The 14019-nt window shown below is 36.5% G+C and overlaps 1 protein-coding gene across 3 annotated transcripts in view; it reads right to left on the bottom strand.

The window, feature by feature from the left end:
* Nucleotides 1–1335: 1335 nt before the first annotated feature.
* The window catches only part of TPP2 (tripeptidyl peptidase 2), a 90420-nt gene continuing 77736 nt past the window's right edge, over nucleotides 1336–14019 (bottom strand). For 2 of the 3 annotated variants that reach the window (XM_037065786.1, XM_037065788.1), the window contains 5 exons: nucleotides 10352–10448; nucleotides 9240–9370; nucleotides 6375–6582; nucleotides 4232–4351; nucleotides 1336–2241 (listed from right to left, as the gene is read on the bottom strand). In XM_037065786.1, coding sequence (XP_036921681.1) covers nucleotides 2152–2241; nucleotides 4232–4351; nucleotides 6375–6582; nucleotides 9240–9370; nucleotides 10352–10448 — 646 coding nt within the window. In that variant the 3' untranslated portion in view covers nucleotides 1336–2151. Of the gene's footprint in view, nucleotides 2242–4231; nucleotides 4352–6374; nucleotides 6583–9228; nucleotides 9371–10351; nucleotides 10449–14019 lie in introns of those variants that run through there. The other variant, XM_037065789.1, reaches the window with a different exon arrangement.

Consider the following 14019-nt stretch of genomic DNA (forward strand, 5'->3'; position numbering starts at 1 on the left):
AGAAAATAAAATTCTCTCCATTAAAGCTATGGGGAAGCTGGCAAAAATTATCTGAAGCAACTTTTTCAGAATTCAGGAAATTAACCAAAGATATGTAGCAATATGAGGTAGTTTCTACCTAGTAAAATGACTGAATCTCAGTAAGAGCAGTGAGTGTATTTTGTGATGTTTTAAAACTGCCCCGTACCCCTTCCATGGTATTCTTGAAAAGCAGCAGCCTGGCAGTCAATGGAGAGAGTCAAAAAGGGTTGGGAGCTTCTCCAAACCTCTATTTCCAGAGAACTGTCATTATTTGACTTACATGGTTGTTCCCTAGAAGACACACCCAAGTCCAAGGCCATCTTTATTAGACTGGTCTCAGATCTCTTAGGACCAGAAGCCTTTTCCCTAGCGGTGGTCGTCCAGATAATTACAGGAAATTGTGTAACTTTTTGGCTATCTGAGATGGTGGATAATAGTTGGAGTTCACCAAGAAGCATGAAGGAAAGGCTGAGAAATATGTAGGAGCTTTAAAATCTGACATATTCCTGAGCATCTAGAAGGCCATGCACATGGTAGAGCTGTACATATCCTCAGAAAAGACACGAGAAGGACCTGAGCTCTTTGGCTGAACCACAGGCTCCGTGCAGGCAGGTAGTACTTACCAGAAAGGGCAAAACTTGTATTGTAAAACCTGTACTGTAATTATCAACCAGTCACTCAGCAGTATGACCTTGGAAAATCTCCTTCCTGAGCTTCTTGATTTCTTTATCAGACTGAACCTGTGTACATGGAGATCTGTATGTATGTCAGTGAAAGTACCTATGCTTGTGAGGAAACAGTTATGGAGCTATTCACTGATGGACTTCAGACTCTAGATGGTTTAAAAATTATATGCAAAATGTTTGCATGCACATTTATATTTTTTCATAAAGGCCCTATTGTTTTAGTCATATAAAGGAATCAATTACCAAAAAGTAGTTATGACAGCTAGACCAGATTACTGGTAGGTCTTCTATAGTAGTAAATTCTAAGGGAATAACATTAAAACTATCTCTCACTTTCACCACACACACACTTGGTATAAGTCAGTAGAGGCTTTTAATATTGTCTACGTGTGTCTGTTTATTTTATGAAGGATGAGAGAGGCAAGGATTATAGCCAGAAAGATAAAAATAAGTTAAACATACACAAAAGTTCATCACAATAAGAATTGGAAACATTCAAATGATTGTAAGCCTATAAGAAACACTATAAAATAAATTATCTCATGTTGAATTTTTTTGTCTATGGGTTTAATATTACTCTTGTTGTAATTCCATATTTTACTTATGAAAAATTAAGACCAACTTTAAGAAGCTTCAATATTCATTTTTATTATTTATAAAAATTTAAGGTATCAGAGTGTATATGATTAACTGTGATCTTGGTTTTGCACATTTATTCACGTGTTTACATTATTTCAACTTTAATAAACATGTGTATCTTTACAATACTTGATAAAGATTTATCAGTCTGGCACTTATACATGTATTATTAGTTCATTGTGATGCTCTGTGCATCAAGACAATGTTAAAAATGATTCACTTGAAATTATTTTCAAAGATTTATTGAAGCAGTTACGCTCCAGCAATTGCCATGTATTTATTTGTGCCCCTTTCATTTTACCCCTTAATTGAATGTAAATGTTTGCCAAAAAAAAATCTGGAAGTGAAGTTCTATTACTTTTTGTCCAATAAATAATTTAGCTACATTTCCTGTAGCTTTTTTAAGGCGTTTATTCAACTAAAAAAAAAATAAAGTCAAGCATGTTAAAACTGTTAATTTATAAAATAAAAAATAGAATTTTACAGGTTTGCAGTTAAAAGTTACTGTTCAAAACCTATCATGCATGTAATAGCTGCAACCCAAATGAAAGTCCTTGGTACTAGCAGTCAGGGCACAGCCCACTGCCAGCAGTATGAGGCATTAGAAAAACACCATGATGTCAGAAGTATAGATTTACATGTATGAAGCCACAAGCCAGCAAAGTCTCTGATAAATACACATCATTTTAATCTGTATTTGATAGTGGATGAAAACATGCATTAGACTAAAAATGCCACAAATTTGTTTTTATATCCATTCACTATAAAATTTTCTTTTTAAAAATGTAAAGACTTGGTTCCCACTTTAGAATACACAATAATCAGGAGGATACATGATGGGGAGCCAGTTTTCAGTAAAAGATGCACAATGGGTCCATCCAAGTAACTTCATCAGCTGTAACAAAACAGAGTAATATATTATTAAACAATAGATTTTCAAGTTCAGCATTTAAGGTAAATTCTGCATTAAATATTTCGAGGCAGCATGTACAACTCTTCTTCCATCCAACCTACCATTAATCTGCCCACCTGCCCTTTCCTACCAGCCAGTTTATCCTGGTGATATTAGCATCCCTGCCAACCTTCCTTCTTTCCCTTCTTCCTACTAGCCTTTCTGTTTTCCTTACCAATTAACTTACTTGCTCCCTTCCTTCAGACCAGTCTAGTTTCCCTTCATTCATTTGTTTCTGTTTGCCTACTCTAATTCAAACAGTATTCTAGGCCCTGGGAAAACAGTACTGAATGAACTCACTTCTCATTTTAGAAAATTTGTGTTCTATCCAGGAAAACCAACAATAAAGCAGCAAATTAATATATGAATAAATAAGTAAATAATTAAGTTATATATCAGGTATACAGTAAAAATAAATATATAATACAGTGTGACTGGGAAATTATTCGGTCAAGAAAGGGATTGCTCAGGAGGTAACATTTAAGTTGAAACCTGAACAATAAAAAGAAATGTACTCTGTGTAAATCTACGGAAGAGCTTTCCACATAGCTGGAATACCTTTAGTTAGGTCCTCCTGTGGGCAAAGGTATGGCTGTGTGAAGCCTAACTGAAAGGAGGCTAGTGAGTGTGGCAGAAGCAGAGTGAACGGAGGAAGTATATTCTGAGATATGACTTGAAAGAAAGGTAGGAGCCAGATCACATAGGCCTTATAGGTCACATTAAGGAGTTTAGATATGATTTGAATTTTAAAGTCTTTATTTATTTACTTTTAGAGAGAGGGGAAGAGAGTGAGAAAGAGTGGGAGAGAAACATGGATCAGTTGCCTCTCGCATGCCCGCAAGTGGGGACCTGGCCTGCAATCCAGGCATGTACCCTGATTGGGAATTAAACCAGTGACCCTTATATTCACAGGCCGGTACTCAGTCCACTGGGTCACTTCAGCCAGGGCTGAATTTTATTTTAAATGTGATGGAGATTCACTAGTAAGTATCTAAAGCCATCATTTCTGATTGCTGGTGGGAAAATAGGGGAGGAAGAGTGGTGGAAAGGCAAGTTACAAAACAACCCTGAGGTGAATGCCTGGGTGGTTCACTGGCTTTACAAATAGAAGAGTTTGCAGACTAGAGCCTACACAATGAAACTGGACTTATTAACAATTCTAGAGTTTTCCTAACCTATTCAAAGATCTGAAGGAACTAATTTAAAATGTCATATAACTTAAAGTGACTGGTGAAGGTACAAAAAAGGGTCTAAAGTAAAGATAACCTATAGTTTAATAAAAAATTTTCACAGGAACCTAATGGACAGTTTTACAACCAAATACCTTAAATATAAAGAGCAGACCCTTCGCTGCATTTGACAGAGCCAAACATTTCCCAACCACCTAGTATCCTTTAAACATAAATAAACTATGCATGTACAAAGACAAGGTGAAGCTAAAATAATTTCTGTGCAATTCAGTTAGTTTTTATACTCGACAATTAGCTTCTGCAAAAAGGATAACCACAGAATTTCTCTGCATATAATACAACATATGGAAAAATAACATAATGGCCTATTATCTCAAATGAAGAATAAAATCAAATAGAAAACTCTAAAAGTTCAACCATTTTAGAATTAGGCCAATATGCATTTAAAGGAATTACTTGTTTCCTTCATAAAGGAAAATTTAATCTTTCTGTACAAAATTCATAATGCATTGTGCCTATGTTGAAAACAACATACAGGTTTTCTTGACAGGAGTGCAAAATATAAATAGCTACTGAGTGTTTCTTCATGATTTTATTTTACAGTTCAAATTACATTAATCAGTGTAATAATAAGTCACAATAAAGTCGGTACTATTATATCACTACCATGAGGCTTTTTAACTATCTTGTTACTATACAGTATTGCACTGACCCTTAATGGTGACAATTTAAACATCACTTACTTGAATGCAATTTTTCCAGTTTTCTTTTGTTGGTTTTTCTTCCACAAGTTTAGTTGCAAATTTAAGGCCTCTCCCATACATTTTATTTACTAATGCATGCTTGTAAGCAAATGTCAAAACCTATAATGTAGAATAAGATAAAGCTTATCTATAAAATATTTACATTGTAAGGCATATATAGCTTTAATAATGAAAGGGGTAAAGCTTTTACACAAGTATAATTTTTAAAAGTAAATTTTATGTTAAGTAAATTTCAAAAAAAAATTTAAAAGAACAATTTATGTCTTCAAAAGAGGTGGCTATTCCACAGAACAGATAATGTATGATAATTTATCTTGGGGAAGAAAATTATTATAATAAATCAGTAGCTGTTGAAGTCCATGCCAAAATACCTCTTCATGAAAAAGAAAGTAGGGCTAACCTAAATGATAGCAAAAATGCAAATTATGGTAGAATTACAAACTATAGTCATTATAAATTACCAAAATTACAAAAGAGGATAGAAGTAAAAAAAAAAATATATATATATCAAATTACATAAACCTTCCACTACTTCATTTTATACAAGTTCTGTACCTTTAACTATTGTGTCTATCAAATATACTTGTAACCATTTATTTATATTTTTGGCCTCCACTTTTAGAATGTGGAGAAAGAATATTCTCAAAGAAAGAAATCTCATCACATTTATTGGTGTTCTAGAGCCACGCATAGTGTTCAACAATTGTTGCTATAAATATAAACAGGTCACTAACAGTAATATTATGGAAAAACAGAATTGTTTATAACAATTTTATTATGATGTTCATCAACTTTCTATTGGACCAGGATCTTATTGGTCTTTTTTCAGCAGCAATCTTTTTCTAGTGTTTGTTATAAACTCAATAGGCAATAATTATTTGTAAGAACAGCAAACATTGTTGAGGTTCGTCCATATAGTTAATATTCATTCATAAAAAGTTATGAAAAGAAGTGTCACTGACTATCCTCACTCAATAGAGGAAAAACTGAGGCATCAGAATGAAATCACATAGGTAAAAGTAGCAGAAGCAGGATTCAAACTCCAGTGGTCTGATTTCATATCAAATTCTTCATCTCTGGTGCAGCTTCCTGAATATAACCGAGTTTCCCCTACATATATGCTACTGTATTGTGGTAGAAAAATGGGAAGCACACAGGAAGAATTTTCCCCTTACTTCCAGAGTTCTTTCCTAGAAATTACCACAGTTCATCCTAAAACCAAGCATCTCTCAATTAAAACAATTGTTTATGCTGGGTGAGGAGAATTCCAGTGATTTCACTTACTTTTTTTTTAATTTCTAGAAGCAAAAAAGATGGACAAAAACTTGTAGTTATATAATCTCTACTTTAAGAGTTATGGTAGAGAGCTAAAAGGATTTAAAAATGTTTTTAGCCCTGACCAGGTGGCTCAATTAGTTGGAGTGTCGTCATGTGTACCAGAAGGTTGCAAGTTCAGTCCCTGGTTGGGGTGAGGATGAGAAGCAACCAATCGATGTTTCTCTTTCACATCGATGGTTCCCCCTCTCTCTTTCTCTAAAATCAATGGAAATATCCTCAGGTGAAGATTAAAAAAATTTTTTTTTAAACCAGAATCCAAACATTTATCAATGTTACTTTTTCCAAACTGAGTTTTAAAACTGACCAGTTGTAAATCAAGATTATAATTATTTAGAAGTCAAAGAGTTTTGTGAAAAATAGTATCTAAACTAATCAGGATATCCCCTCTCTCCACCCCTGAGAAATTGACACATAAATATATGTGGGAAGGTATGAAGACAATTTCTAGAAGATGTTCTTAATTTTAGCTTCATACATAACCAGCTGGCTTAACAACCAAAAGTCTACTCTATACATCCTCAAACTGTTTTCTAAATTAGTGTGGCTAAATAGCCACTTTACAGACAGATTAAAATAACAGTAAAAAATAGTTTTAAAACAGGTATGACAAATATAAGGTATCACTAACATGTCTTCAGGACCAAACTTAGCCTCATAACATTTATTCTCTTCTTCTTCTGGCCAGAAACTAGGAAACAGTAAACAGTAGGCAACAGGGCACAAGAGAAATCTGTAAAGTAACCATTAAAAAAACTGTCTAAAAACCAAGAAACAAAAAGGTTACCTTAGTGTCAAAAAGATCAGTCCATTTTGTAGTTTCCCAAAAAGTTTCTGCTAGAGAATCCAAAGCACTTTCTCCTTCCTCCTCTCTTCCTTCTGCATCACTTGAAACAGCCCCATCTTGATCCTGTGCTTGAAGAAGATGGTCAGCCAGGGCACATCCTTTTCTACAAAGAGCATCTACCAGGGTGGATTTTTGTTTGTCCATATCACTGTACACCAAGTCAAAAGAAATTTCACAGATCAGTGACATTTTTTTAAAAGTACAGCCTTATCTGAAATTAAATCCATGCATTCTTTTGCTTAATATTTACAATTGCAGAGATCTTACGCAACTATATATATATATATATATATATATATATATATATATATATATTGTACATCAAATAAAATTCCTTATTTCTAATAAACATCAAACAAGACACTATTTTTACACAGATTAACTGAGTTAGGACAGCTGGACACTGTTGAAACAGAATGCCATAAGCAATAGAGCTGAAAATTACTGGGTTCTAGTTTCTGTCAACTATATAACTCTTAATCAGAACAGTATTTTATAAGTATTTGGATTTTTGATAAAAAGAATTTATTACCTGTTTGTGTCTGTACAGATGTACAGAGGTTCTTCTAGTCATGAGTATAGGGCAAACAAATATAATGCTCACTGTGAACATACCAGGAGTAACTGTTTTACCATTTTAAAATATTAACTCACTTGTACTCAAAACAATTCTATGAGTAAGATACTATTAATTATCCACATTTTGCAAAGGAGGAAACTGAGGCACAAAGTGATTAAGCAATTTGTTCAAGATCCTACAGTCAGAAAGTGGCAGATTCAGGATTCTAAGCTACTTAGTCTGTTTCTGGAAGCTGTGCTCTTAATCACTACTGTAAACTGCCTTGCTTCAGGGCAGGTATGTCTGTTTTCTTCTAATGTATTCCAAATGCCAGAATAATGCCTGGCACGAAATAGACAAGTCACTGTTGAATGAAATATAATAACCTATAATCTAGGGGGCACTGTTTATCTCTAGAATGCTTGCTTGTTTGAGCCATTTTATTCAACTCATGTCAGATGCTTGTGAAGATTATGAATATGAGAAAAGAATGAGACACTATAATTGTTTCAAGATTAGCACAGGAATATAAGGATTTGCTTATCAAGAAATGAAAGGGCACAGGCTGGGGAGACAGATCTTCAGATGAATACTGGCTTTGCCACTACCTAGTACTGTCCCTATAAGCAAGGCATTTAATCTCTCAGAGCATCAGTTTCTTCTATAAAAATGGGATAAATATGTCCCTACTTTGCATGTTGTTTAGAGGATTAAATTTAAGACATTATATTTCATATGTCCCAGTAATCCCTTATACCTTACTGGCACTTCATAAATAGTGGCTATACTCTTCCCTACTATTGTTATTGACAATAACACTGACAAAAATGGCAGTATTTTGAGACTGTTCTTTTGGAAAGTGTGAAAGGGTACAGATGATGGCCAACAACCAACTTTGCATAAATTTTATTCCACTTGAAAAATACTACTTGTGAGATTCATAAGATCCCATAATATCAGTATAAACAATGTAATGCTAAGAGTTCTAGTGGTTTAGAATGTATTTGATAAAGAAAAGAAATTTCTTTTTTTAATACAATATTTATTTTTTTAAAGGTTTTCTATTTTTTTTGTTTTTATTTATGTTTGTTTATTTATTTATTTGTTTATTTACTTATTTATTTATCTTTAGAGAGGAAGGGAAGGAGAGAGGGAGAGAAATATGAGTGTATGGTTGCCTCCGCTGGGGACACACAATGTATTGTGTGTTCCCTGCCAGGAACTGGCCTGCAACCCAGGCATGTGCCCTGACTGGGAATCGAACTGCGATCCACTGGTTCTCAGGCCGGCGCTCAATCCACTGAGCTACACCAGCCAGGGCAGAAAAGAAATTTCTGATGGAAGCTGATGGAATCTTTAAGGGAAATTATGGTACTATTAAGGAAGCCTGAACAGTTTCAGTTTATTAGTTATAATAAACTGATTCCTACTACCATGCACATTCCTACTAGTAGGCACAATCCTACTACCATGATTACTATGAGAGATTAAAGTTATCTACCCTTATAAGTCAATGATCCCCTAACCTGAAAATAAACCAAAGTGAGAGAGAAAAAACTGATATTGGGAGAATCACTATGAAGTGATCATAAGAGTTCATGGAAGGGTAAAAGTGAAAGAGTTGTTGGACTATTGGACCAACATTTGGAAACCCACTCTCATATGGAGGGAATCATACCCCTCACTAATACACCCAGCTCAGCTTCTCTGTTTCATCTATCACGTTAGGGTGCATAAAGGCAAAACTATAAACTCTCTCCTCCCCTTCTCCCCAAGTAGTACTGTTCCATAAAAACAGAAGTTGCTAGATAATGGATTTACTCTAATTTTAATTTTCATCATTTACTAGGCATTACAAAATAAATATGGTTTTTTTCATGCTACTGCCCAATAAACATTTGAAAATTAATTTTATAGGGTGTTATGTGTTTGCCCTCTCCACAAAGCCAGTTCATATAAATCCCCAAGTAGCTGGATTGGTTGACCACAGCTACTCTAATCTTTCCACCAGGATAGCATCTGATGGTAAAGAAATCATGTTAAGATGGTTTTCTTTCTCTACCATCTTAACATGATTCAAGAAAATTATTACAAAGTATCTAAGGAAGGAGCATCTAAATATTGATAACTCTAATTATGAGGATATAACAAATACCAGGAAAAATATTCTCAATAATATCAATCCCTACTTTTAAAAAAGTAACTAAGAAATGAGATGCAAGAAAGATTATTTACTGGTCAGGTACTTTTTTATCGTAGCTGCATCGGGTCTGGGGTCAGTCTTCATTGCAATATAAACTGCTAGGGCCGTTTGATCTATGTGAGAAATAACAGCATTTGCAGCTTCAACAATTTCATTGAGTCTTTTCATTCGTTCCTGGAGAGGAAAGAAGGAAATAAAGAAAATGGGTGTATCAATGAGTACAATGAAGCATTTTCATTTCTACTGTCACACTGTCTCACTGTGAGGGATACTAGCTCAGGTGGCCCTGCGCTATCTCCTTCCATGACCTTAATCACTGTCAGCATTTCTACAAAAGCTGAGCTTAGACAGGAAAATAGCTAATTTATATTCCCCACTGTTAAATAAATGGTGAGAGTAAGCAAAAGATAGATTTCATGAAAATGTGAAGTGTTTTCTACAAAGGCAACTCCTGTTCCAGGTATCTTTAAAAAAGATTTTAGAGATTGGCTATGTTACTTCAGTACCATGCCACAAGCCACATGAAAACATAAGATAAGCATGAGCTGATGAAACAAATTCTAGTTATTATTAAAAATACAAGGATGAGAGTAAACAAAAATATAAATAACAAAGTCTGTGATTTTCATGATATTTGTGGTATTCTTAGCAATTTGCTTCTGACTTGTTCAAATCTTTTAGCGGTAGGTTTCCTTTCAACATTTTCTAGTTTGCTCTAAACCCTTGATAATTTTTAATTGATTATGGATAGCACCTTCCTACTACCATGATTACTAATGAGAGCTGGTTCATGCTACTAAAGTCTAGAACTATAGCTAATTCTCAAAAGTAATAATCTTTAACAAAGTTAATGCGAAGTAGGGGTTCTTCTTTTCCCAAAGGCGTTTAGATTTGCAGCAGTCCATGACCTCTACCTTCTCTGCTCCTTGCTCTCTGTAGCTCAACATCAGCAAAACAATCCTTAGGTCATCTTTACTACTTCTCCCAGTGAACAAAGGGCAAGAATATTAAACTTATAGTAATGACCAGGTTCCTTAATTAGCATAAATAAAAATAGCTCAATGGAACAAATATAACTTTGTCTTTTAATTCAAAATATAACTTTATCTAATATTACAAAGTAAGATATTCATATTGAAAATGATCACAACCAACCTTTTCAGCATCCAACTGATGAAGTCGTGCAACGTATAAGGGAAGATAATTAGGATAAGTTTCTTTCAATTCATTATAAATGTCACTAGAATCCAGCCTATGTATATAAGAAAGAGAAAACAATTATTTCTTTTAGAAAGAAAATTTCCATCTTTCCTAGTATTTAACATTATTTAAAGTTCCAGTCAATAATGTAAGGCTTCAATTTGAAATATAAGTATACCTAATGACAAGAATTATCATTATTTGCAGGTAGCATAAATATGCTTACATAGAAAACTAATAAAATAAAAAATGAAAATTGTATCAAGTAAGAGTTCAATAGGATGAAAGATAAAATAAGCATCGATAGCTTTCCCATAGAGGAAAAACAATCATAAATGGCAAGAAAAAATAAAGACCTAGAAATGTCCAAGATACAGAAGAAAAATTTAAATTTTTGTGAAAAAAATCTAGTCTTGAATAAATTAATGTTGGGAACTGTCCTGCCTGGTTTCAGGAGCTGTAACCCTGTCGACAAGCAAAAAGGCCCCATGGCTAGGGGACCTTGGGACCATAAGCCAAGGAGACAAAACTTATCCTTCCAGCAGGGGCACAGCCTCTGCCTTCTTTACTTCACCCTGCTTGGTCCCTGGAGGATGGCTGGACAGTTAATGATGAGTAAGATTCCTCAAGGAAGGAACAACCTAAGACAGACACAATCATGAAGGGGCCATCAAGGAAGGACTTAGGGGATTGTGGAGAAGGGATAAAAAACCCTCATCCCTCAGCTTTTTCATAGCCTAAGTCCTTATTCTATCTGTAAAAAGTCTCCTAATCTCTTGGCTGCTTTGCTTTCCCTACCTGATTCACATCTGAAATAATACCGAAGACGGGTGCAGCCCTACGCCCAAACGGGCAGATCCCAACAGGGGTCGATAAGGCCTAAGAAAGGAGGCCTAAAGTCCTGTAAAACCTGCTTTGCTACAAATGTCCTCAATTTAAATGTTAAGGGTCCAAGCACAAAATAAGTTTGTTTCCCAAGGTTTTACAGCTGATTGGTGTCACCCTGTTTACCATACCCTGACTCAAAAGGACCCTCGTGATCCCAGAATGTTACCTGTAAACCATACCTCCTTTCTTTGATAAGGAGAATTTGCATCCCTATGCAAGCTAAACTCAATAAAAGCCCATTGACAGAAAGGCTAAATGCCTTTCTCCTTTGAAAGACTGGATAGCCTTTCTTCCCCAAGCAGATCATGCCTTCATAGACTTATTTTCATCCACAGTGGCCAGGAGAGCTCTATGGGTGGAGCACCCCCACAAATGAGACATTCCATGTTCTCAGATGGGAAAACTGAATAAACCTAGGTAAGTTCTTCCTGATTGTGTGAAATGGGAAGCAGTAACCTGTAGTCTTCTTGGCTTGCCTTGCCTGACATGAAACCACTGCCTCCTGAGCTGGGGCAGGGGTGAACAGGGGGGCTTCAGCAGTGGCATAACTAAGGCAGACAAGTAGGAGCTGAGCACAGGAAAAGAGCCCCCACTCCTTGATCACATTTGCCTGGAATTTAGTTTCACCAACAGCAGCTGGGCTAGATGAGAAAAAGTGAAATCCCACTCCTCCTAGGAAGAAAGACCTCTGACTAGGAGCTGAGGGGAACCAGCCTGGAATACAGTTTCTGCATCACTGTCATGACAGAAGTCAATCTCTGTAATCTCACTTTTGAATGATTTACACTCTATTTTCAACTGTTTATAACATGCTATGATCAGCCAGATACTGACCTAAAGACTTTAACTCCTGGTGGAGAAACAACCTAGTAATTTTAAGTGGCAAAGTCAGTCTGAATACAAACTGACACTATAATGGAAATTATTTTCAAAATATGATGTCTGCTCTCTCTGTAAGACCTCCTGACTGCAGGAGTGCACACATATTAAACTATGAGAATTCCAACAGAAAATCAGTGGTAAAGTAAGTATCATATTAACACAAATGGAAAAAGCAATCAATTTGACTACATAAAATAAGTTTCTATGTAATAAGTAAGCTGAAGTCAAGAATAAACTGGGAGAAAATTCTGTGACAAGTACCACAGAACATTAACATCTTTTATATTAAGAGAAAAATCTGATGTACCAATAGTAAAATGGGCAAAGAACACAGTTCAACTGCCAGAAGCTATACAAAGAATGAAATAACAACATTCGAAAGCTCAAAATGAGAGAGAGCGGCAAGATGGTGGCAGAGTAGAAGAGTTTATCTTGCACAGCCTACCAGAACCACACTTAGAATAAAAATAAAGAAGGGAATATTCACCTGAAATGAATAACTGAGGACTATCTGAGGAGCAGATACTTAACCAAAGGATGGGTGGAAACCACCTTATGGCCAGCAGAAAGGGCAGGGACTCGAAAAGGGCTGGCACTGCTTTTACAGGTACCAATTTCCTGGGTGGTGGTCCAGGAGGCTGCATGGGTGAGGGATCTTCCCCCAGAAAGGAGTGAGGCTCAAACATCAGACTGGGCTCGTAAGCACAGAGTGCCAGTGTTGGGATCATCTGCCCACACAGAAAGGATTTTTAATTTTGTCCACCAGAGAAGGATGAAGCCCGCTGAAGACAAAGCCACCTTTCCCCCCTTTTCTTTTGTTATAAGGGGCTAACACAAAGGTTTTGTGTTCCTGGCCACTGACCTTTGGCTCAGGTGAAGGAGGGGACAGCATGATCTGCAGTTGTGGGAGGAAAGAGAGGAGTGGGTGTGTTGGGGCAGAGGCATGAGGGAATGGCTGCTAAGCTCCTGAGGCTGGGATATAATACCATACCAGAGCAAGCCCCTCCCAGGGGAAAAACAATGACCCTACCCTGTGGGAAAACCACCCCCCCTCTCCAGCCTCTGAAAGCCTCCTAGCCCCAAACTCTAGAATCCCACCTGCCAACCCACTGAAATCCTGCTTGCCCCACACAGCATCTTTCTGACCTTCTCCCAATCTGCATCTTATCTCCAGTAGACAGCAGCACAGGCATATTCAGAGGTGTTCGAGACTGGCTTTAGGGCACAGCCATTCCATACACTTTCCTGGGAATGAGACTGATGCTTACTTAGCCTTCACAAGAAAACTTGGGAACCCCATCACACCCAAATGCTGGTCTCTGGAGGCCCCACCTACTATCCTACCAGAGGCGTTGCCCTGTTGAGTTCAGGAAAGTAATCCGGGACCCACTCATATGTGTGAATTCACCCACTATCTTCCCTGAAGTCTGTACTTCCAAAAAGAGATTCCAGGAGTCCCATCCTCTCAATTCTATCAGAAGCCCTCTCAGAACCAGAAGGATCAGCAGTTACACTAATAGCAAGAGGCAGGTGGAGGTAGTTATCTGTGGTGCTTTTAGCATTAGTTGATATACCAATGGGCCTTGTGCTGATAAAAAGCCAGCAGTGCAGAACAGCAAGGACTGCCTCAGATGCAGCCAAACCTGAAGGAGAAACCTACAGACTGTGGATTGCTAATAGCTTCAAACAGGCTGCCTAGAGCTAGATGGGACAAACACCCAACATTGGCTTATACAAGCTCCAGAACACCAGAGGCATATCCAAAAGGAAAAGCCAGCAGGGAAGCACTAAACTTTGCTGAGATGGATTCCACCTTGATCTTTTTCATTATTTGTGTTATTTTTTCTTTTGCG

Source organism: Sturnira hondurensis, unplaced genomic scaffold (assembly GCF_014824575.4).
Source record: "Sturnira hondurensis isolate 20B ecotype Veracruz unplaced genomic scaffold, ASM1482457v3 Scaffold0016184, whole genome shotgun sequence".
NCBI lineage: Eukaryota > Metazoa > Chordata > Mammalia > Chiroptera > Phyllostomidae > Sturnira > Sturnira hondurensis.